This window comes from Dendrobates tinctorius, unplaced genomic scaffold, assembly GCF_039654945.1.
Source record: "Dendrobates tinctorius isolate UK_male_01 unplaced genomic scaffold, ASM3965494v1 ptg000062l, whole genome shotgun sequence".
In the NCBI taxonomy this organism is placed as follows: Eukaryota; Metazoa; Chordata; class Amphibia; order Anura; family Dendrobatidae; genus Dendrobates; species Dendrobates tinctorius.
In genome coordinates, this window is record NW_027361730.1 from 39,206,390 (window position 1) to 39,230,314 (window position 23,925).

A 23,925-nucleotide genomic window follows, 5' to 3' on the forward strand; every position below is an offset into this window, starting at 1 on the left:
TTTAGAGCGCCCATAGACGCCTGGAACCTTAATCTGGTTCTGGGTGTCCTGCAGGAAGCTCCGTTTGAGCCGTTGCAGGAAGTCGCATTGTCATACCTTTCCAGGAAGGTCATGTTTTTGGTAGCCATAACTTCCATTAGGCGGGTCTCGGAATTGGCAGCCCTATCCTGTAGAGCTCCGTTTCTGACTTTTTTTAAGGAGAAGGTAGTCCTTAGACCACTGCCGCCGTTTCTGCCGAAGGTTGTGTCCTCTTTCCATATTAATGAGGACATTGTTTTGCCTTCGTTTTGTCCAGCTCCGGTACACAGAGTGGAGAAGGCGCTCCACACGTTGGACCTAGTAAGGGCCCTCAGGAGGTACGTGTCAAGGACAGCACCTTTTCGCCAGACAGACTCGTTGTTTGTGATCCCCGAAGGGCGCAGGAAGGGGCTCGCAGCATCACGGTCGACCATAGCCAGATGGATTTGCCTAACTATTCAAGAGGCTTACCGTATCGGAGGCACGCCGATTCCAACTGGAATAGGGGCGCACTCTACTCGGGCAGTGGGCGCCTCTTGGGCGCTTCGGCACCAGGCTTCGGCAGAGCAAGTATGCAAGGCGGCAACCTGGTCAAGCCTGCACACGTTCTCTAAGCATTACAATGTGCATACTCAGGCTTCGTCAGATGCGAGCCTGGGTAGGAAAATTCTCCAGGCAGCAGTAGCACACATTTAAACAGGGGGGCATGCGGTTTGGATTGGTGAGTGGCTCCCACCCAGGGACTGCTTTAGGACATCCCAGAGTCTGTGTCCCCCAATGAGACGAAGGAGAAACATGGATTTTTGTGAGTACTCACCGTAAAATCCTTTTCTCCGAGACGCTCATTGGGGGACACAGCACCCACCCTGATAGCCAGTTGGCTTTGGTTTATTAGTGTAATTCTTTATTGTAGGGTGGTCCTTTTTTCAGACATATGATTTTCTGCGGTAAGGCTAATTCGCTCTCAGCTTCTCCTACTGCTTTTGCACTAAACTGGTTTCTGTCCGCTACTGGGGCGAGGGTGTATGCAGCGGAGGAGGAGCTAACTTGTTTTTTGTATACTTAGTGTCAGCCTCCAGACAACAGTAGCACACACCCACAGTCTCTGTGTCCCCCAATGAGCGTCTCGGAGAAAAGGATTTTACGGTGAGTACTCACAAAAATCCATGTTTCCTAGATTAACCAGGATGTCCTCTACTAGGCCAGCCCCTTCTTGATCTAAATGTTTGGCTCCAATAAAATAAAAAAGCTTATACTCACCTCTGGTACTGGCAGCGCCCCAGCGGTATTTCTGTAGGTAACAGCAGGTTCGCAGGATGCAGTGACGAGACGCGAGACTGGTTGAACTTTGAAAAGCAAACCTTTTATAATTTAAAGCCGCTAGGGCTATACTAAGCAACCAAAAAGGGATAACAACAGTTGTCCTCGCAGTGACTCAGTACAACCAAACACTATTTGGAAAGAACACGACTAACCTGGCCGAGGCCGGTTACTATGGGGCCTCGGTATGGCCGTCTACGGGTCCTTATACTCTATAATGTCACTTATCCATCCTGACGTCCCTCGGCGTCTCTGTGGAAGCTGCGTTGCTGATGAAGCTGCTTTGGCGTCTTTGATAAGGCTGCTTTGGCGTCTTTGATGAGGCTGCCTTGGCGTCGCAGCCGCTGGGCCCAGCTGCTGAAGATTTGGAGTAGTCTTCGGGCGCCCCAGCGTCCAGGAGGAGTTGGGGCACAACAGGCCCTGATGGAGTCCTGAGATGAAGTAACCCCCTGTTGTAACAGCGGGGTTGCGCTTGTTAGCGAGTTCAATGGGACTCCTGTCCCCATGCAGGGTTGTGTCGCAGTGCTCAAGAGTGGCGGTTTACTGGCCACGTGCACAGCCTGGGGCTGTGTGCAGAGTGATTCTGTTGACGAGGAACAGGCCCCAACTGCCGACTGCAGCGGGGTGAAGGCGGCTGTGAGCGCGGTGATAGACAGGCCGCAACCACGGGCTGACGTGAACCGGCAGCGTCCGTGGGTGGCAGTGGGCAGGCCGCAACCGCGGGCTGAAGAGGGATGGCAGCAGCCGGGAGAGGGAGCGGACAGGCTGCGGAGGGCTCGAACTCAGCTGTAACGGCCGAGGATGACCGGGGGCAGATCGTAACCCGGGATTGGGGTGAAGAGGCAGTCTCCTCTCGGTAAGCTCGGCGCCTCTTTCCTGAGGGCCACTGCGTATCTACCCTCTGCTGCTGGTCTCTTCTCTGAACTGTCAGTGTCCTTCCCGCTCTCTCACGCCCCCTCCGTCTCCTGCTCCGTGTCTGACGTACCACCAACTGACACCTCTGCGCGCTCCCTGCCCCTTTTATACTCGCCCCTTCCCTTGCTGTCTTGTCACTCTCAACAGTCCACTCTCCTCCTCTGTTCCCCGGGTACTCTTTCCTTAGAAACTCAGATGGCGGTCCCCTTGGTTCCGGCCCAGACACTCTGTGGGGGTCCTCCTCCCTACATCTCCACTCGCGGTCCCCGGGCTCTCGTGCAGGTGCATGACACGTGGTGCCCAATCAGCACTGTTGCCACTATCCACACCTTTGTACAAATTGAACATGAAGAGGAAGTCAAAGATCAGCCGCAACCCGGCTTCCTCTTAATGTTCAGTTTGACAGAAGGCGGAGACAGTAACTCCAGCGCTGATTGGGTGCCGGGCACTACGTGTCATGCAACCAAAGAGCCTGGGGACCGCGAGTGCCTACACCTCTGATAATGGGAGGAGAGTATAAGCTTTTTTTTTTATCAGGCCCAAACATTTAGATTGAGAAGGGGTTGTCCCAGTAATGGACAACCCCTTTAATAATTCAAATGTATCTATAAAAATCGGATGCCACATGGATGTTCCTATTGCGTTTTTAGACACTCTTAGACTTGGATGCATAAATCTCTTCCAAAACTCGGGATAGAATAGTGCATGCCGTGTTTTTTGTTTATTTTCTCACGGACTAAGTGTGTGTGTGAAAAAGCTGTCATCTGAACATCCATATTGAATTAGTTAGTAAATTGGTATGTGTGCTGTCCATTTTTTCCTCGTATGCCACACGTTCGTATGATACGCTCATCTCAACAAACCCCAAATCTGTAACAAACTGGCAAATGTCGTCCATTAAGTTTTAGTACATAAAAAGCAGAAATAACGCACCAGTAATACAGCTTTTGGCACATCCGATAAATACATAAACATCAATCCTTTATTGCCAAAAAGATGTTAAAAATACTTAAAACCATACTGAGTGCATACATTCCAGCTGAGCCTTTATAATAAGAGTCTGAATAAACAGATATCAAATCTATATGTCTCGAAATAAACAAAAATCCAATTACAATGCAAAATAAATGTAGCAACAAGAAAAAATATAGTGAAAATAATTTCAGAATATTCCTAAATGCAGGATTATATCTCAAAATACCAAGGAGCAAGAAAAAAAATCCTCATGTGTTTCGCTGATAACCCAGCTCCCTCAGGGAGTATGAACTTTTCCTTAGGGGATTGAGCATTTCATGTGGTATAAGCTTTTTTTTCTTACTGGTTTATCTTTTCTGCTTTTTATTTCTGATTATATTGACAACATTCTGTGTGCTCTACTTGCCACATTCTTCTGTGGTTCCTGACTGTGTTTTTTGGTGGTAAATTTGATGACTGCAGAGACAGGAGAGACATGTAGAGGGTGAGAAGTATGGCTAATGAACAACTTTGCCATTCTTCTGTACTAAAATAGCAATTTAGCATTTCCAATTTTATTGTAATATTTTTTTACAAAGAAAAGTGTGAGAATGATCTAATGCATAAGAAACCACATGCTGACTGTGGACCTATTTCACTTACAGTTTGTACCCTTGTTCCCACAGATGTGGAACCGCCGATCAGATCCTGTGTTACACATCGAGCTACGACGCTGGGCAGATCTGATGATTCTTGCTCCCCTAGATGCTAACACTTTGGGGAAGATTTCCAGTGGGATTTGTGACAATCTGGTGGTAAGACTTTCTACTGGACACTTTTTATGTAGAAATAGAAAACCGTAAAATATGTTGCAGTGGATTTTGCTTCACTTAATTATCAGTTTTTGTCTTAGGACAGTTTGCACTTGTTTTATTGCAGTCACCTGTAAAAAAAAAAAATCACACAACTGGAGCTATACGTTTTATTTCCATTAACCCCTTCACTACCAAGGGTGGTTTGCACGTTAACTCCCGGGCCAATTTTTACAATTCTGACCACTGTACCTTTATGAGGTCATAACTCTGGAACGCTTCCATGGATCCCGGTGATTCTGACATTGTTTTCTCGTGACATATTGTACTTCATAATAGTGGTAAAATTGCATTCAAATAACTTGCATTTATTTGTGAAAAAAACGGAAATTTGGTGAAAATTTTGAAAATTTCGCAATTTTCCAACTTTGAATTTTTATGCCCTTAAATCACAGCGATACGGCACACAAAAAACTTAATACATAACATTTCCCACATGTTTACTTTACATCAGCACAATTTTGGAACCAAATTTTTTTTTGTTAGGAAGTTATAAGGGTTAAAAATTGACCAGCGATTTCTCATTTTTGCAACACCATTTTATTTTTAGGGACCACTTCACATTTGAAGCCACTTTGAGGGGTCTATATGATAGAAAATACCCAAAAGTGACACCATTCTAAAAACTGCACCCCTTAAGGTGCTTAAAACCACATTCAAGAAGTTTATTAACCCTTTAGGTGCGTCACAGGAATTTTTTGAATATTAAAAAAAAAATGAACATTTAACTTTTTTTCACAAAAAAAATACTTCAGGTTCAATTTTCTTTATTTTACCAAGGGTAACAGGAGAAATTGGACTGCAAAAGTTATTGTGCAATTTGTCCTGAGTACGCTGATACCTGATATGTGGGGGGGAACCACTGTTTCGGCGCATGGCAGACCTCAGTAGGGAAGGAGCGCCGTTTGACTTTTTCAATGCAAAATTGGCTGGAATTCAGATCGGACGCCATGTCGCGTTTGGAGAGCCCCTGATGTACCTAAACAGTGGAAACCCCCCCAAGTGACCCCATTTTGGAAACTAGACCCCCCCAAGGAACTTATCTAGATATGTGGTGAGAACTTTGAACCCACAAGGGCTTCACAGAAGTTTATAACGTACAGCGGTACAATTAAAAAATCATATTTTTTCCACAAAAATGATCTTTTCACCCCCAATTTTTATTTTTACAAGGGTAACAGGACCCTAAAAGTTATTGTGCAATTTGTCCTGAGTACGCTGATACCCCATATGTGGGTGTAAATGAATATTTGGGCGCATGGCAGAGCTCGGAAGAGAAGCAGCGCCATTTGACGTTTTTGGCTAGAATTGAGATCGGACACCATGTCGCGATTGGAAAACCCCTGATGTACCAAAACAGTGGAAACCCCCCACAAATGACACCATTTTGGAATCTAGACCCCCCAAGGAACTTATCTAGATGTGTGGTGAGAACTTTGAACCCCCACGGGCTTCACAGAAGTTTATAACGTACAGCAGTACAATTAAAAAATCATATTTTTTCCACAAAAATGATCTTTTCACCCTCATTTCTTATTTTTCCAAAAGTAACAGGACCCTAAAAGATATTGTGCAATTTATCCTGAGTACGCTGATACCCCACATGTGGGTGTAAACCACTATTTGGGCGCATGGCAGAGCTCGGAAGGGAAGCAGCGCCATTTGACGTTTTTGGCTGGAATTGAGATCGGACACCATGTCGCGTTAGGAAAGCCCCTGATGTACCAAAACAGTAGAAACCCCCCACAAATGACACCATTTTGGAAACTAGACCCCCCAAGGAACTTATCTAGATGTGTGGTGAGCACTTTGAACCCCCCAGTGCTTCACTGAAGTTTATAACGTCCGGGCGTGAAAATAAAAAAATCCTATTTTTTCCACAAACATCATCTTTTAGTCCCCATTTTTTTATTTTCCCAAGGGTAACAGGAGAAATTGGACCCCAAAAGTTGTTGTCCAATTTGTCCTGAGTACGCTGACACCCCATATGTGGGACAAAACTACTGTATGGGGACACGTCGGGGCTCGGAAGGGAAGTAGTGACGTTTTGGAATGCAGACTTTGATGGAATGGTCTGTGGGTGTCATGTTGCCTTCGGAGAGCCCCTAATGTACCTAAACAGTGGAAACCCCCCACAAATGATCCCATTTTGGAAACTAGACCCCCTGAGGAACTTATCTAGATGTGTGGTGAGCACTTTGAACCCCCAAGGGCTTCACAGAAGTTTATAATGCCCAGGCATGAAAATAAATAAATCGTATTTTTTCCACAAACATGATCAATTAGTCCCCAATTTTTTTATTTTCCCAAGGGTAACAGGAGAAATTGGACCCCAAAAGTTGTTGTCCAATTTGTCCTGAGTACGCTGATACCTCATATGTGGGAGAAAACTACTGTATGGGCACACGTCGGGGCTCGGAAGGGAAGTAGTGACGTTTTGGAATGCAGACTTTGATGGATTGGTCTGCGGGTGTCATGTGCGTTTGGAGAGCCCCTGATGTACCTAAACAGTGGAAACCCCCCACAAGTGACCCCATTTTGGAAACTAGACCCCCTAATGAACTTATCTAGATGTGTGGTGATCACTTTGAACCCCCCAGTGCTTCACAGAAGTTTATAACGACCGGGCGTGAAAATAAAAATATCGTATTTTTTCAACAAACATCATCTTTTAGTCCCCATTTTTTTTATTTTCCCAAGGGTAACAGGAGAAATTGGACCCCAAAAGTTGTTGTCCAATTTCTCCTGAGTACGCTGATACCTCATATGTGGGAGAAAACTACTGTATGGGCACACGTCGGGGCTCGGAAGGGAAGTAGTGACGTTTTGGAATGCAGACTTTGATGGATTGGTCTGCGGGTGTCATGTGCGTTTGGAGAGCCCCTGATGTACCTAAACTATTGAAACTCCCCACAAGTGTCCCCATTTTGGAAACTAGACCCCCCACGGAGCTTAACTAGATGTGTGGAGAGAACTTTGAACCCCCAAGTGCTTCACAGAAGTTTATAACGCCTGGGCGTGAAAATAAAAAAAACATTTTTTTCCGCAAAATTATATTTTTGCCCCCAATTTTTTATTTTCCTAAGGGTAACAGGAGAAATTGGACCCCAAAAGTTGTTTTGTAATTTGTCCTGAGTAGGCTGATACCCTACATGTGGGGGTAAAACACTGTTTGGGCGCATGGCAGAGCTTGGAAGAGAAGGAGCACCATTTGACTTTTTCAACGCAGAATTGGCTGGAATTGAGATCAGACGCCATGTTGCCTTTGGAGAGCACCTGATGTGCCCAAACAGTGGAAACCCCCCAATTATAACTCCAACCCTAACCTCAAAACACCCCTAACCCTAATCTGAGCCCTAGCCCTAACCCTAGCCCTATCCCTAGCCCTATCCCTAGCCCTATCCCTAGCCCTAACCCTAGCCCTAACCCTAACCCTAGCGGGAAAATGGAAATAAATACATTTTCTTTTAGTTTTATTATTTTTCCCTAACTAAGGGGGTGATAACGGGGGGTTTGATTTACGATTTATGGCGGTTTTTATGTTTGGCGGCTGTCGCACGCTATAAGACGCTTTTTATTGTAAAAATAGTTTTTGCATCACCACATATTGTGAGCTATAATTTTTCCGTATTTTGACCCACCGAGTCATGTGAGGTCTTATTTTTTGCGGGACGAGTTGACGTTTTTATTGGTACCATTTTCGGGCACGTGACATTTTTTGATCGCTTTTTATTCCGATTTTTGGGACGCAGAATGAACAAAAACCAGCGTTTCATGAATTTCTTTTGGGGGGTGCGTTTACACCGTTCCGCGTGCGGTAAAATTGATAAAGCATTTTTATTCTTCGGGTCAGTACGGTTACAGCGATACCTCATTTAGGTCGTTTTTTTATGTTTTGTCGGTTTTTTGCAATGAAAACAATTTTATATAAAAAATAATTATTTTTGCATCGCTTTATTCTGCGAGCTATAACTTTTTTATTTTTTTGCGGATGATGCTGTATGGCAGCTCGTTTTTTGCGGGATAAGATGACGTTTTCAGCGGTACCATGGATATTTATATGCGTCTTTTTGATCGTGCGTTATTGCACTTTTTGTTCGGTGGTATGATAATAAATCATTATTTTTTGCTTCGTTTTTTATTTTTATTTTTTAAGGGGTTCGCTAAAGGGGTTAACTAATGGGACAGTTTTATAGGGCAGGTTATTACGGACGCGGCGATACCAAATATGTGTACTTTTATTGTTTTTTTTTTTTTTTTTTTATTTTGAAAAAATGGATTTATTGGGGAATATTTTTTTTTTACTAATTTATTTAGCGATTTTTGTTTTTTTAAATTATTTTTAACACTTTTTTTTTTTTTTTTTACTTTATTACCTTGTCCCAGGTGGGACATCACTGTCCTGTGACAGATCGCTGATCTGTCACATCACAGATCACTGTGACAGATCAGCGATCTGTCACAGGCACTGCTGCAGACTTCCTCATGCCTGCGCTTTGCAGGCAGTGAGGAAGTCAGCTCCCTGCAGGCCCCCGTCGCCATCTTGGATCCGGGGGCCTGTAGGGAAAGAGCCCCCCGCAGCAGCGCTGCACATTGCGCTGCCGTGGGGGGCTCAGGGAAGCACGGAGGGAGCCCCCTCCCTGCCGATGCTTCCCTTTAACCCCCGGTACACCGCGATCGCGTTTGATCGCGGTGTGCAAGGGATTAACGTGTCGGGGGCGGTCCGTGACCGCCCCTGACACATTGTGCCGGGTGTCAGCTATGATAATTAGCTGACACCCGGCCGCGATCAGCGGCGCTCACCACGTGGGCGCCGCTGATCGCTGGGACGTAATATTCCGTCCATGGTAGTTAGGTCCAGGGTCACATGGACGGAATATTACGTCCTTTGTAGGTAAGGGGTTAAAGAGTGGAATCGCATCCAGTGAAAGGATTATTTGCAGTGCGCCTTTAATATTCATTACTGTTTTATGTGCGTGTACCAGCACTTTTAAATTGTAATCACACTTTATTGTCCTTCATATATCTTATTGGAGGGAAAAAAGTACCCTCTGATCAGTCACTGCTTCTTTCTCTGCACTGATTCACTCTCAAAAACTGCTTAAATGTGTCTACACGTCCATCTTCAAAGATTAAGGCTGTGTGCCCACGATGCGATTTTTAAGCGTTTTTGCCGCGATTTTCGGCGTGAAAACGCTGCGAAAACGTTAAAACGTTAAAAATCGTGCACAGAACGCACCCTATGCATTCTTATGGCATTCCGCACATGCTGTGCTAATGCTGCGCTTTTTTCCGCGGCGGAATCGCATCGCGGAAAAAATCGCAGCATGGTCATTCTTTTGTGCGGAATCGCAAAGAATTGACGCGATTCCGCACCCATAGGAATGCATGAAGCAATGAAAAAGAAGAAAAAATGCCAGCTTACCCGGTTGATTCAAAAGATAAGCTGCTATACTGTATAGGCTCTCAGCAACGGATAAATGACAGGAGCTCTTGCCAACAATAAATGCGAAAAGGAGATGAATCCAGCGAGCCAAGTTTGAAGTACATAAAAAATCTTTTTCTTTATTTCAAACGTAGATTAAAAGTATTTATCCATAGCAGCATATTATAAATATAGGCAGAGATAGGAAAAATTACTGCTGGAAAGCGCACGGCAAGACGCGTTTCGGCTAAACCTTTATCATTGCCATAAACATTATTATGGCAATGATAAAGGTTTAGCCGAAACGCGTCTTGCCGTGCGCTTTACAGCAGTAATTTTTCCCATCTCTGCCTATATTTATAATATGCTGCTATGGATAAATACTTTTAATCTACGTTTGAAATAAAGAAAAAGATTTTTTATGTACTTCAAACTTGGCTCGCTGGATTCATCTCCTTTTCGCATAGGAATGCATGAGAATCGCTTACTTCCCGCATGTGGCTATGCCCACCATGCGGGAAGTTAAGCGTCTCATGTGCGGTTGGTACCCACAGTGTGGAGGAGAGGAGACTGTCCTCCAGGCCCTGGGTACCATACCCCTGTAAAAAAAAAGAATAAAAAATAAAAAAGCGGGGTATATTTACCTTCCGATGTCCCACGCTGCATTCCCGGCCTCAGCGTTCCCAGTAATGCCTTGCGGCAAGGTCCTGTGATGACGTAGTCTCGCGTGACTCTAGCGGTCTCGCAGGATCGCTATAGTAACGCGAGACCAACGTCATCACAGGTCTCGCAAGGCATTACTGGGAACGCTGTGGCCCGGGAATGCAGCGTGGGACATCGGAAGGTAAATATACCTCCATTTTTTTTCATTTTTTTTTATCATTTTTAACATTTTATCTTTTCCTATTGATGCCGCATAGGCGGCCTCAATAGTAAAAAGCTGGTCACACTTGTCAAACACTATGGGCAACGTGGGCACATAGCCTAAATTACACATTTTGACTATAGAATTCTATGAAGATGAGAAGGGGAGAAGCTGGAGGGAGATAGGAGAAGGGAGGTAAAACCTGCTGATGGGAAACATTTAAAAAAAAAAATCAGGATATGATTGATATAATGACCTCAAATAGTGTTGTTCTTCATGACGGCTTATTCTAAGAAGCCAGTGGAACTAGCACACACACCTTATTGGTTTATAGACACTATTACATGGTTACCAGTTCGTTACAGCAGGGAATCGCAGCTGATTCTTTTTGTGAGATAAAGCATTTCCCTGCCTGGTTTTAAAAATGTGCTACCTCAAAGAAAGAATTATTTGCGATCCCATTCTGTAAAGCTGTGCACTCTTTTGCATCCTCCCCGGCCCAGGAGTTGTGGTATGATCAGACCATGTCCCTGTACCGTCAGACACAGCCATTACACAGTACACAGCAGGGGCACATTTATAAGATTATCTCAGCACAGGAACATTTTTTTTAAACACATCCCATTGTGGAACTTATTATTATTCCAAGATCTGGTGATTAAAATGAACTTTTTTCGTGGGACATCCCCTTTTAAGACCTGCATAGCCCGATGATGGCATACATTGTGTAAAGTCATTTCAAACAGGATTTCCATTCAACAGGCAGTAAATAAGACCTCTGTACAAGAAATGTAGTCTTTATTCTTTTTCTTAAAGAGGGCCTGTCAGGTCCACTAACTGTTGAAAACCACTGTTCTTTTAATATATATGCTGATAAAATCATTATAATAAAGCCTTTGAAGTTCCAATCTAATGTTTCTGTATAGAAAAAAAAAAAAATTCTGCACATCCTATACGAGCCAGGACTAGTCCGACTTGGCATCACTTTCCGTGGGCTAGTCCTGCCTCAAATGCTCTAATCGCTCCCTTTGGGTGTAACTGACATCTCCCATATAGTCTACTTTGTGGCAGAATTTCTGGAAATCTGACGTACTGTCAGTCCTTATTAATTGAATTGTATGAAGGGTGTAAATCTTGGAACACTTCATGGTAGGACCGCCAGCCCATTGTGCAAGATTTTTGGCTGCTCTACCATGAAGAAGCTGATTGTATGGAAGATGTCAGTCTCACCTCGGTGGGAGTGATTAGAGGATCCACGGCAGGACTAGTCTGGGAGATGTGATTCACTAATGCCTCATTTATATGTGACAAGCTGCAAAACAAGTGCTTTCACACATAAATATTACATTCTAACTGTAAAGACTATTATTATGCTGCTATCAGCATAGAAATCACTATAATGGTAGTTTCCCACAGTTAGGGGACGTGATCAGTTCCCTTTAACCCCTTCACGAAATGGGTATTTTCTATTTTTGTGCTTTTGATTTTTCCTCCTCTTCTTCCAAGAACTATAACTTTTTTTATGTTTCCATCTAATGAGGGACGAGTTGTACTCATGATTGACACCACGTTGTATCACATGATGTACTGGAAAACACAAAAAAAAATTAAAAGTTCTGTGAAATTGTGAAAAAAAAGCACAGATGTTTTTTGTGTTTTATTTTTGCAACATTCATTATACGGTAAATATGACCTGGCAACCTAATCTTCCAGATCAGTAGGTATTGAGGCAATACCAAACATACATATTTTTTAATTTTATTATTTAAGGATTGAAAAGGGACCACATCACATTTGAAGTGATTTTGAGGGTCTATATGATAGCAAGTACCTAAAAGGGACACTATTCTACAAAGTACACCCCTCAAGGTGCTGAAAACCACATTCAAGAAGTTTATTAACCCTTCAGGGGCTTCACAGGAACTTAAGCAATGTGGAAGGAAAAAATGAACATTTAACTTTTTCCTCAAAAAGTTTACTTTAGCTCCAAATTTGTTATTTTTACAAGGGCAACAGGAGAAAATGGCCCCTAAACTTTGTTGAGAAATTTTTTCCTGAGTATGCCGATAACCCATCCACTGTTTGGGCGCACGGCAGGCCTCAGATGGGAAGTAGCACAGTTTGACTTTCTTTACACTAGAAAAGCTGAAATCAAGAGCAAATTCCATGTCACGTTTGGAGAGCCCCAGATGTGTCTAAACAGTGGAACACCCCCCCCCCCCGTGACCCCATTTTCGAAACTAGAACCCTTAAGGAATAAATGTAGATATGTGGTGAGCACCTTGAACCCCCAGGTGCAACACAGAAGTTTATAACGTAGAGCTGTGAAAATAAAAAATCATATTTTCCCCACAAAATTGTACTTTTAGCCCCAATTTTTTTATTTTCCCAAGGTTAACAGGAGAAAATGAACCCCAAAATTTGTTGTGCAATTTCTACTGAGTATGCCAATCCCCATATGTGTGAGGGAATCCTACTATGTGGCCTCACGGCAGGTCTCGGAAGGAAAGGATCACAGTTTGACTTTTTGAACGCAAAAATGGCTGGAATTGAGAGGAGACGCCATGTCGCGTTTGGAGAGCCCCTCATTATTATTATTATGCATTTATATAGTGCCATTTATTCCATGGCGCTTTACATGTGAAAAGGGGAAATATAGACAAGTATAATAAACATGTGTAAGACAAGGGACACACAAGTACATAAGGAGAGGGGACCCTGCCCGCGAGGGCTCACAGTCTACAGGGATGGGTGAGGATACAGTAGGAGAGGGTAGAGCAGGTCGTGCGGTGGTTCAGTAGACCAAGGATCATTGCAGGCTGTAGGCTTGTCGGAACAGGTGGGTCTTCAGGTTCTTCTTGAAGGTTTCCGTTGATGGTGAGAGTCTGATGTGTTGCGGAAGAGAGTTCCAGAGTATGGGGGAAGCACGGTAGAAGTCTTGTATGCGGTTGTGGGAAGAAGAGATAAGGGGGGGAGTAGAGAAGGAGATCTTGAGATGATCGAAGGTTGCGTGCGGGTAGGTACCTAGAGACCATGTTACAGATGTATGGAGGAGGCAGGTTGTGGATGGCTTTGTATGTCATGGTTAGGGTTTTGAATTGGAGCCTCTGGGCAATAGGAAGCCAGTGAAGGGCCTGGCATAGGGGGGAGGCTGGGGAATAGCGGGGAGACAGGTGGATTAGTTGGGCAGCAGAGTGTAGGATGGGCTGGAGCGAAGCCAGAGTGCTAGAGGGGAGGCCAGAAAGTAGGAGGTTGCAGTAGTCGAGGCGGGAGATAAGAGCATGCACTAGTGTTTTTGTGGTTTCGTAGTTGAGGAATGAGCGGATCCGGGAAATATTTTTGAGTTTGAGGTGGCAGGAGGAGGCGAGGGCTAGGATATGTGGTTTGAAAGAGAGCGCAGAGTCGAGGATCACCCCAAGGCACCGAGCGTGCGGGACTGGGGAAAGAAAGCAGCCATTGACATTGATGGATAGGTCTGGTGGAGGGGTAGAGTGAGATGGGGGAAAGATGATGAATTCTGTTTTGTCCATGTTCAGTTTGAGAAAGCGAGCAGAGAAGAAGGCTGAGATAGCAGACAGACATTGTGGGATTTCAGTCAGTAAGGAGGCGAGGTTGGGTCCAGATAGGTAGATCTGCGTGTCATCGGCATAGAGGTGATACTGCAGAACATAGGATTCTATGAGCTGTCCCAAGCCAAAGGTGTAGATGGAGAATAGTATTGGTCCTAGGACAGAGCCTTGAGGAACACCAACAGACAGGGGGCGAGGTGAGGAGGTGGTGTGTGAGATGGAGACACTAAATGTTCGGTCTGTTAGGTATGATGAGATCCAGGATAGGGCCAAGTCTGTGATGCCAAGAGATGAGAGAGTCTGTAGCAGGAGGGAATGGTCTACGGTGTCGAAGGCAGAGGACAGGTCCAGGAGAAGGAGGACAGAGTAGTGTCGCTTGGTCTTGGCGGTTAGTAAGTCGTTAGTGACTTTAGTTAGGGCAGTTTCAGTTGAGTGATGCGGTCGGAAGCCAGATTGTAACCGGTCAAAGAGGGAACAGGAGGAGAGGTGGGAGGACAGTTCAAGATATACATGCTGTTCCAGTAGTTTTGAGGCGTAAGGGAGAAGAGATATCAGGCGATAGTTAGACACAGAGGATGGATCAAGGGAGGGCTTTTTGAGGATGGGTGTGATTGAGGCATGTTTGAAGGATGAGGTTATACAGACCACTTAGATACTTAGATGTGTGGCAGAGATAACAAGAATGGAGTACAATTATGGATACAAGAAGATGGTTAAGCAATGCATACCATATAAAAATACAATGTAGTTCACATGGGGCATTCAGGAGCATGGGAGAGAGGGGTGGAATTCAGCAATGCATACCATATAAAAATACAATGCAGTTCACATGGGGAATTCAGGAGCATGGGAGAGAAGGGTGGAATTCAGAAATGCATACCATATAAAAATACAATGCAGTTCACATGGGGCATTCGGGAGCATGGGAGAGAGGGGTGGAATTCAGCAATGCATACCATATAAAAATACAATGCAGTTCACATGGGGCATTCAGGAGCATGGGAGAGAGGGGTGGAATTCAGCAATGCATACCATATAAAAATACAATGCAGTTCACATGGGGCATTCAGGAGCATGGGAGAGAGGGGTGGAATTCAGCAATGGATACCATATAAAAATACAATGCAGTTCACATGGGGCATTCAGGAGCATGGGAGAGAGGGGTGGAATTCAGTAATGCATACCTGTGGGAACAGAAGAACATCTCGGTCAGATGGTGATGATGACAATACTGTAGGGGTCATGAGTGGCCAAATGCATTCTAGAATTCTAGTCTAATTCAGAGTACTTAGAAATATGTACTTTGAAATATGGATTTAGATGGAGCCGACTACGTCTGGAGCAGACCCATGGTGCTGAATATATGTGCAGATGTGCCTAAACAGTGAAAAAAAAACACACGTTACCCCATTTTGGAAACTATAGCCCTCAAGGATTTTATCCAGGGTTATAGTGAGCATTTTGAAATCACAGGTACTACACAAAATTTGATAACATTAGGTCGTCATATTGAAAATTCTCATTTTTTTTCACGAAAATGTTGTTTTCACCCCAAATTTGTAATTTTCACAATGGATAATAGGAGAAAACGGACCTTGTAATTTGTTGTGCAATTTGTCTCGAACGCGACTATACCCCATATGTGGTCTAAAACTTCTGCTAAGGCACATGGAAGGGATAGGAAAGGAAAGAGTGCTATTTGCTTGGGATAGATTGTGAATGCCATGTCGCACTTGAAGGAGATATTTGGATTTGGGAGCGCAGAATTCACTGGATTTTATTTATGGCGGTGGGAGCCAAGTCGCTTTTTCAGAGTCTTTGTTCTACCAATAACGTGGGAACCCCTTATAGTTTGAGTGACAGATGACGGACCTGAGTGGGGGCTGGTTTTGTGCGGGATAAATTGGGGTTTTTATTTGTAACATTTTGGTGTACATAACATTTTTTGATTGCTTCCAGTATAAGGCTGGATCACATTTATGTGTTCTACTCGGAGCACTTACGTTGAAGATTCCGTGTAAGTCCCACAGAAATGCGTTTCATGCCAAATCACCAACTGAACCACCCACCATGAGGGAGATGGAGACACTTCGTACTCCGTTTAGCGTCTGCTCCAGTGGTATCCATCTTTTAAGGCGTGCACAGATCTGTGGTCGCCCACACTTGTGTGCTTAAAAGCCACCTAAAATGATGGAACACCGCCAGAACACAGACCAGTCTAAAGTGACTCCAACTGCCTGCCCGTCCGGGGTTTTGGATGAATCGCGGTTTTGCATGGAAACACTGACGTAAGCACTCAGTGGACAGTCCAGGATAAATGTGAGCCAAGCTTTATTCAGATTTTTGGGAGGTAGAATGTGCAAAAAAACAGCAGTACAAGAATAGTTCTTATTTTTATTTTTGTGTGGTTCACTGTGTTGTATAAGTGATAACGAGGATTTATTCTTCAGGTTGGTGCGATTACAGCTATACCAGATATATACTTTTTATGCTTTGTTCCTTACAGACTAAAAATAAAATTTTACAAAAATGAATGTTTTTGCATCATCATATTCTGAGAGCTGTAACTTTATTTTTTTGCCAAATGAGCCATATTAGAGATTGTTTTTTGCTGGACGGTTCGGTGTTTTCACTTGTACTTTTTTTTTCTTATGACATGACTTTTTGATCGCTTTTTATTCACTTTTTCATGAGTCAGTATGATGAAAAAGTGACATTTTGGCATGTTTTTTATTATTTTTTTGTTTTGTTTTACGGAGTTCACCAAATAGAATAAATAGCGTGCCCGTTTTATAGAGCAGGCAGTTACGGACACGGCAATACCAATTATATGTACTTTTTGGTTTATTTTTGTTTTACCACAAACGCTGCGTTTTGAGCGGTGAAATGAATTTTAGTCATTTGCGTGCCCTTTTTTTTTCTTTCCTTTTTTTTCACTTGTTTTACTTAGTCCCACTTCCACTCTTCTCATACACTGCTATACTCATGTACAGCAGTGCATTAGACTGTCACTGACTGTGCCTGTGAGACTTTACTTATTGCTGGAGCTCACAGGTCACTGTACCCTGCAGTCTTCACATGACCTCAGGGTACCATTGTAATCATCGGGACTCAGGACTCTCATCACGGGGGGGGGGGGGTCAGATGATTAGTAAGGAGGTCTCGTGACCCCCCTGTAACAACTTAAATACCGCTGTCATGATTGACAGTGGTATTTAAGGGGTTTATCTGCCCCGATCAGGCGCAAAACCGGCTGGGGCCGATACAGCAGGGTGTCAGCTGTCATGTACAGTTGACACCCACGGGAATCGCCACTGCTCGGCAGCGCTATTACCTTATTACCAGTCGCCATTTTAATATGGCGATGATGCAATAAGAACTCTTAACCAGGGCTGTGGAGACGGAGTCGTGGAATCGGAATTGGAGTCGGTTTCATGGAAATTGAGGAGTCGGAGGTTTGGCTTACTGACTCCACAACCCTGGTATGAGGGAGTCGGAGTTGCAGTCGGTGTCATGGAAATTGAGGAGTTGGAGGTTTGGCTCACCGACTCCACAGCCCTGGCCTTAACTATCGGCGGTCGTTAAGGGGTTAATGGCAACATTTAAGGCTACTTGGGGGTCTCTTCATCAGGCATAGTGTAGCACAAATCAGTTACATATTTATACACAGCAGGACTTAGAATAGTGCAGTAATAAGGCAAGTGGCCTGAAGCAGAACTATCAGTATGGGAAGGGGAGACACAGCTGTGGCAGTAAATATTGGAGCAATTCATAGATAAGGAGTCTGAAGGTTTTATTGTCCACTAATTGAGGTCTGGTCCTCAAAACGTCTGAGGAGCACATTCCTTATTTGATGTATAAATACAGACGTAAATCCATGCAACACAATTCATTCTTGCTCTGAGGGTGTCAAAGGGTGTTTAGTTTCTACCCCCAGACTCTTCTGTCTCTCTGGGATTTGAAGTTACTTATTATTACTAATATTTTCATGTCTATGATGCTGTGATGATAATAATAAATTTTATTTCTATAGCACCGACATATTCCGCAGCACTTTACATTTCAGAGGGGATTTGTATAGACAATAGACATTACAGCATAACAATAATCACATAGATTATAACAAATACCAAGAGGAATGAGGGCCCTGCTCGCAAGCTTACAGTCTATGAGGAAAGAGGTAGACACGAAAGGTGGGTGGTAACAGTTGCCCTGATTGTTTGGATCAGCCATAATGATAAGTGTGTAACAGTACAGACACATGTGGGAACATGATGTGGGGAACCTGGTTATGGTAAAACTTTTGGCTGTGCCACACAGGGATAGATTAGGTTAATGTGATGAGGCGGTAGGCCAGTCTGAATAAATGCGTTTTCAGAGCACGCTTAAAATTGTGGGGATTGGGGACTAATCGTATAATCTGTGATCTGGGCTATAAAAATGCTTGGTCACAGCTATAGCTCTCCTTTTTTTTATTGTGTGGCAGATGAGAACTCATCCTTCTGCTAAGCTTTTGCCATGTTTCCCCTACATATAGAACCTCTGTAGGACATTTGAAATATATTATGTGTGGTAAAATCATGTCCTGATGTCAGCTGAGAATCTTTAGCTGATCCAAGGTCATTATGTACAGTATGTACACGTTTACCATTTTTTCTAGTTGCGGGGAAATGTTCCTCTTGTTGGAGAGAACAGGGAGCTTCTCATGATGATTCTTCTCAGATTTGGGGACTGTTTAAAATGCAGAAGAGGTGGGTCAATAAATATGGATTTCAAGCATCCATTTTTTTAAAATAATGGTTGTAGTTTCTGTGCAGCTCCACCAGCTGTGCACATAAGGTGACTTCTAGCGGTACACCAGGACTGGAATGTTTTGTATTGTAGCAAATGAGTTCTCAGAATTCTGTTGTCTCTAGAAATGTTGTTTTCAATTGATCTTGGTTGCACCAAAATCCACAAATTTGGAAATCATTTCATGTGTGGGCAAATTTGTGGATTGATAGAAGATGTTATTAAAACCCTGGTAAAGGCTACAACCAGCTACAGTGGGGCAAAAAAGTATTTAGTCAGTCAGCAATAGTGCAAGTTCCACCACTTAAAAAGATGAGAGGCGTCTGTAATTTACATCATAGGTAGACCTCAACTATGGGAGACAAACTGAGAAAAAAAAATCCAGAAAATCACATTCCGTTTTTTTTTCATTTCATTTGCATATTATGGTGGAAAATAAGTATTTGGTCAGAAACAAGCAATCAAGATTTCTGGCTCTCACAGACCTGTAACTTCTTCTTTAAGAGTCTCCTCTTTCCTCCACTCATTACCTGTAGTAATGGCACCTGTTTAAACTTGTTATCAGTATAAAAAGACACCTGTGCACACCCTCAAACAGTCTGACTCCAAACTCCACTATGGTGAAGACCAAAGAGCTGTCAAAGGACACCAGAAACAAAATTGTAGCCCTGCACCAGGCTGGGAAGACTGAATCTGCAATAGCCAACCAGCTTGGAGTGAAGAAATCAACTGTGGGAGCAATAATTAGAAAATGGAAGACATACAAGACCACTGATAATCTCCCTCGATCTGGTGCTCCACGCAAAATCCCACCCCGTGGGGTCAGAATGATCACAAGAACGGTGAGCAAAAATCCCAGAACCACGTGGGGGGACCTAGTGAATGAACTGCAGAGAGCTGGGACCAATGTAACAAGGCCTACCATAAGTAACACACTACGCCACCATGGACTCAGATCCTGCAGTGCCAGACGTGTCCCACTGCTTAAGCCTGTACATGTCCGGGCCCGTCTGAAGTTTGCTAGAGAGCATTTGGATGATCCAGAGGAGTTTTGGGAGAATGTCCTATGGTCTGATGAAACCAAACTGGAACTGTTTGGTAGAAACACAACTTGTCGTGTTTGGAGGAAAAAGAATACTGAGTTGCATCCATCAAACACCATACCTACTTTAAAGCATGGTGGTGGAAACATCATGCTTTGGGGCTGTTTCTCTGCAAAGGGGCCAGGACGACTGATCCGGGTACATGAAAGAATGAATGGGGCCATGTATTGTGAGATTTTGAGTGCAAACCTCCTTCCATCAGCAAGGGCATTGAAGATGAAACGTGGCTGGGTCTTTCAACATGACAATGATCCAAAGCACACCGCCAGGGCAACGAAGGAGTGGCTTCGTAAGAAGCATTTCAAGGTCCCGGAGTGGCCTAGCCAGTCTCCAGATCTCAACCCTATAGAAAACCTTTGGAGGGAGTTGAAAGTCCGTGTTGCCAAGCGAAAAGCCAAAAACATCACTGCTCTAGAGGAGATCTGCATGGAGGAATGGGCCAACATACCAACAACAGTGTGTGGCAACCTTGTGAAGACTTACAGAAAACGTTTGACCTCTGTCATTGCCAACAAAGGATATTTCACAAAGTATTGAGATGAAATTTTGTTTCTGACCAAATACTTATTTTCCACCATAATATGCAAATAAAATGAAAAAAAAACAGACAATGTGATTTTCTGGATTTTTTTTTCTCAGTTTGTCTCCCATAGTTGAGGTCTACCTATGATGTAAATTACAGACGCCTCTCATCTTTTTAAGTGGTGGAACTTGCACTATTGCTGACTGACTAAATACTTTTTTGCCCCACTGTACATTCAGGACACAACAGACCTAATGAATAAACTTTCCACAGTAGATTGTCCACCAGAGAGAACCATCAATGGGGAATCATTGTATTCTGATATATCACACCATGATGGATTAATGGATTAAAGCTTGTAGTCTTTTTTAAAAAAAATAAAAATACTAAATGAATCCTTACCCCTATTTACTTTGCTTTTAGTTATAACATACAGTGGGGAAAAAAAGTATTTAGTCAGTCAGCAATAGTGCAAGTTCCACCACTTAAAAAGATGAGAGGCGTCTGTAATTTACATCATAGGTAGACCTCAACTATGGGAGACAAACTGAGAAAAAAAAATCCAGAAAATCACATTGTCTGGTTTTTTTTTTCATTTTATTTGCATATTATGGTGGAAAATAAGTATTTGGTCAGAAACAAAATTTCATCTCAATACTTTGTGATATATCCTTTGTTGGCAATGACAGAGGTCAAACGTTTTCTGTAAGTCTTCACAAGGTTGCCACACACTGTTGTTGGTATGTTGGCCCATTCCTCCATGCAGATCTCCTCTAGAGCAGTGATGTTTTTGGCTTTTCGCTTGGCAACACGGACTTTCAACTCCCTCCAAAGGTTTTCTATAGGGTTGAGATCTGGAGACTGGCTAGGCCACTCCAGGACCTTGAAATGCTTCTTACGAAGCCACTCCTTCGTTGCCCTGGCGGTGTGCTTTGGATCATTGTCATGTTGAAAGACCCAGCCACGTTTCATCTTCAATGCCCTTGCTGATGGAAGGAGGTTTGCACTCAAAATCTCACGATACATGGCCCCATTCATTCTTTCATGTACCCGGATCAGTCGTCCTGGCCCCTTTGCAGAGAAACAGCCCCAAAGCATGATGTTTCCACCACCATGCTTTACAGTAGGTATGGTGTTTGATGGATGCAACTCAGTATTCTTTTTCCTCCAAACACGACAAGTTGTGTTTCTACCAAACAGTTCCAGTTTGGTTTCATCAGACCATAGGACATTCTCCCAAAACTCCTCTGGATCATCCAAATGCTCTCTAGCAAACTTCAGATGGGCCCGGACATGTACAGGCTTAAGCAGTGGGACACGTCTGGCACTGCAGGATCTGAGTCCATGGTGGCGTAGTGTGTTACTTATGGTAGGCCTTGTTACATTGGTCCCAGCTCTCTGCAGTTCATTCACTAGGTCCCCCCGCGTGGTTCTGGGATTTTTGCTCACCGTTCTTGTGATCATTCTGACCCCACGGGGTGGGATTTTGCGTGGAGCACCAGATCGAGGGAGATTATCAGTGGTCTTGTATGTCTTCCATTTTCTAATTATTGCTCCCACAGTTGATTTCTTCACTCCAAGCTGGTTGGCTATTGCAGATTCAGTCTTCCCAGCCTGGTGCAGGGCTACAATTTTGTTTCTGGTGTCCTTTGACAGCTCTTTGGTCTTCACCATAGTGGAGTTTGGAGTCAGACTGTTTGAGGGTGTGCACAGGTGTCTTTTTATACTGATAACAAGTTTAAACAGGTGCCATTACTACAGGTAATGAGTGGAGGAAAGAGGAGACTCTTAAAGAAGAAGTTACAGGTCTGTGAGAGCCAGAAATCTTGATTGCTTGTTTCTGACCAAATACTTATTTTCCACCATAATATGCAAATAAAATGAAAAAAAGCAGACAATGTGATTTTCTGGATTTTTTTTTCTCAGTTTGTCTCCCATAGTTGAGGTCTACCTATGATGTAAATTACAGACGCCTCTCATCTTTTTAAGTGGTGGAACTTGCACTATTGCTGACTGACTAAATACTTTTTTTCCCCACTGTATATGTACATTACACTGGTACAGCGATGGGAAGTAAAATAGCACCACAATATGCAAGTTGTCGAGATTGAACTTGATTTTTTTTTTATTTTGCCCCATCAGATCTCTGGCTTTATTTATTTTACTCATTTATATAGTGCCATTAATTCCTCATCACTTTAAAGACATTATTGACACTGTCCCTGATGGGGTTCACAATCTAAATTCCATATCAGTATGTCTTTGGAATGTGGGAGGAATCCGGAGAACCCGGAGGAAACCCACGCAAACAAGGAGAGAACATACAAACTCCTTGGAAATGTTGTCCTTGGTAAGATTTGAACCCAGGACTCCAGCACTGCAAGGCTGCAGTGCTAACCACTGAGCCACCATGCCACCCCTTATTATCAGTACATTGACAATATTTTATCCATCTTTAGTGATTCTGGAGCTACAGATGTTTCATGAACTCTTCAGTCAGTTTCATCTCAATATCAACTTAAAAGGCTATTCCAGTTTCAGAAAACTAATTTTTCCAGGCATGGGTTGTTTTAAAAACAACAAACTACTATGCTCACCCTTCCCAAGTCCAATGGTGAGACTCCATTGTCTGCAGCACTGTAGCCAGATACCAAAAGCAGTGGCAGAAACCCAGGGCTGCACCTGGGGAGGATGAGTACAGCACAATTTTTATTTTAAAACAAATAGCACCTGGAAACAGAGATATTCTAAAACTGGAAAACCCCTCTAAAGGGAATCTGTCACCACAAAACTCAATGAAAACTAATTAGATATTCATATACATGTATATCAAAGGCTAGATTTTGTAGGGGCTATCGATAAAATTCTATTTTTTCATCAAATGAGGGTCCGAGGTGCACCCTCGGTGTGGCCAATCTTTCAGGGCTTTGTTCTTCCCCTTTTGTTGAAAATTCAGCCATGTGTGCACACGGTGAAGGAGTGGAGCCCACATGTCTTTCTCTTACATTGTCAATGTGTGCACACATGGTGAAATGTTCACCTCAGACCGCGCACACTATCTGCAAGCGACTTAATAAGCGGTGAGGAGCAGAATGGTCCACTGAGAATTCCGGCCTTGTCTAGGGTGCACCGAGCACCCTAATGTGCATAACAATTAAAGATCATTTTCTGTATAATCATAGCTAAAGCATCTAAACAGACATGAGTCTTGTGGTAACAGGCTTTGAAACACAACTACTCCTTTACTGAACTAAATTTTTGGGAAATCATTATAAGGGTACAGTACAATATAATAGTGTTAGGTGTCAGGTTTCTGCATCTGCTCTGCAGGAATCCAGAGCCTCACATTCTGCGGTCTCCTGCTGGCTATCTACCGCAGAGGAGATTACTTTGCAGCAGATCGCTCCAGAGACTAAGTCCCTCTGTTCTCCTACTGGGCATGCTCACGAGACGATCTCTCATTGGAGATCAGGAGTCATGTGCCCAGGTCCTGCCCCAGATCTCATTGGTCCATCTCGGAGATGTGGAAACTTCCGGAAGGTCCCGGCTATAAAAAGCGCGCATGACTGT

At 43.5% G+C, this 23,925-nt stretch overlaps 1 protein-coding gene across 3 annotated transcripts in view; it reads left to right on the forward strand.

The window, feature by feature from the left end:
- The window catches only part of PPCDC (phosphopantothenoylcysteine decarboxylase), a 91,781-nt gene that overhangs the window by 17,196 nt on the left and 50,660 nt on the right, over positions 1–23,925 (forward strand). For all 3 annotated transcript variants that reach the window (XM_073579576.1, XM_073579575.1, XM_073579577.1), the window contains one exon: positions 3,894–4,022. In XM_073579576.1, the coding sequence (XP_073435677.1) occupies positions 3,894–4,022 (129 nt within the window). The remainder of the gene's footprint in view (positions 1–3,893; positions 4,023–23,925) is intronic.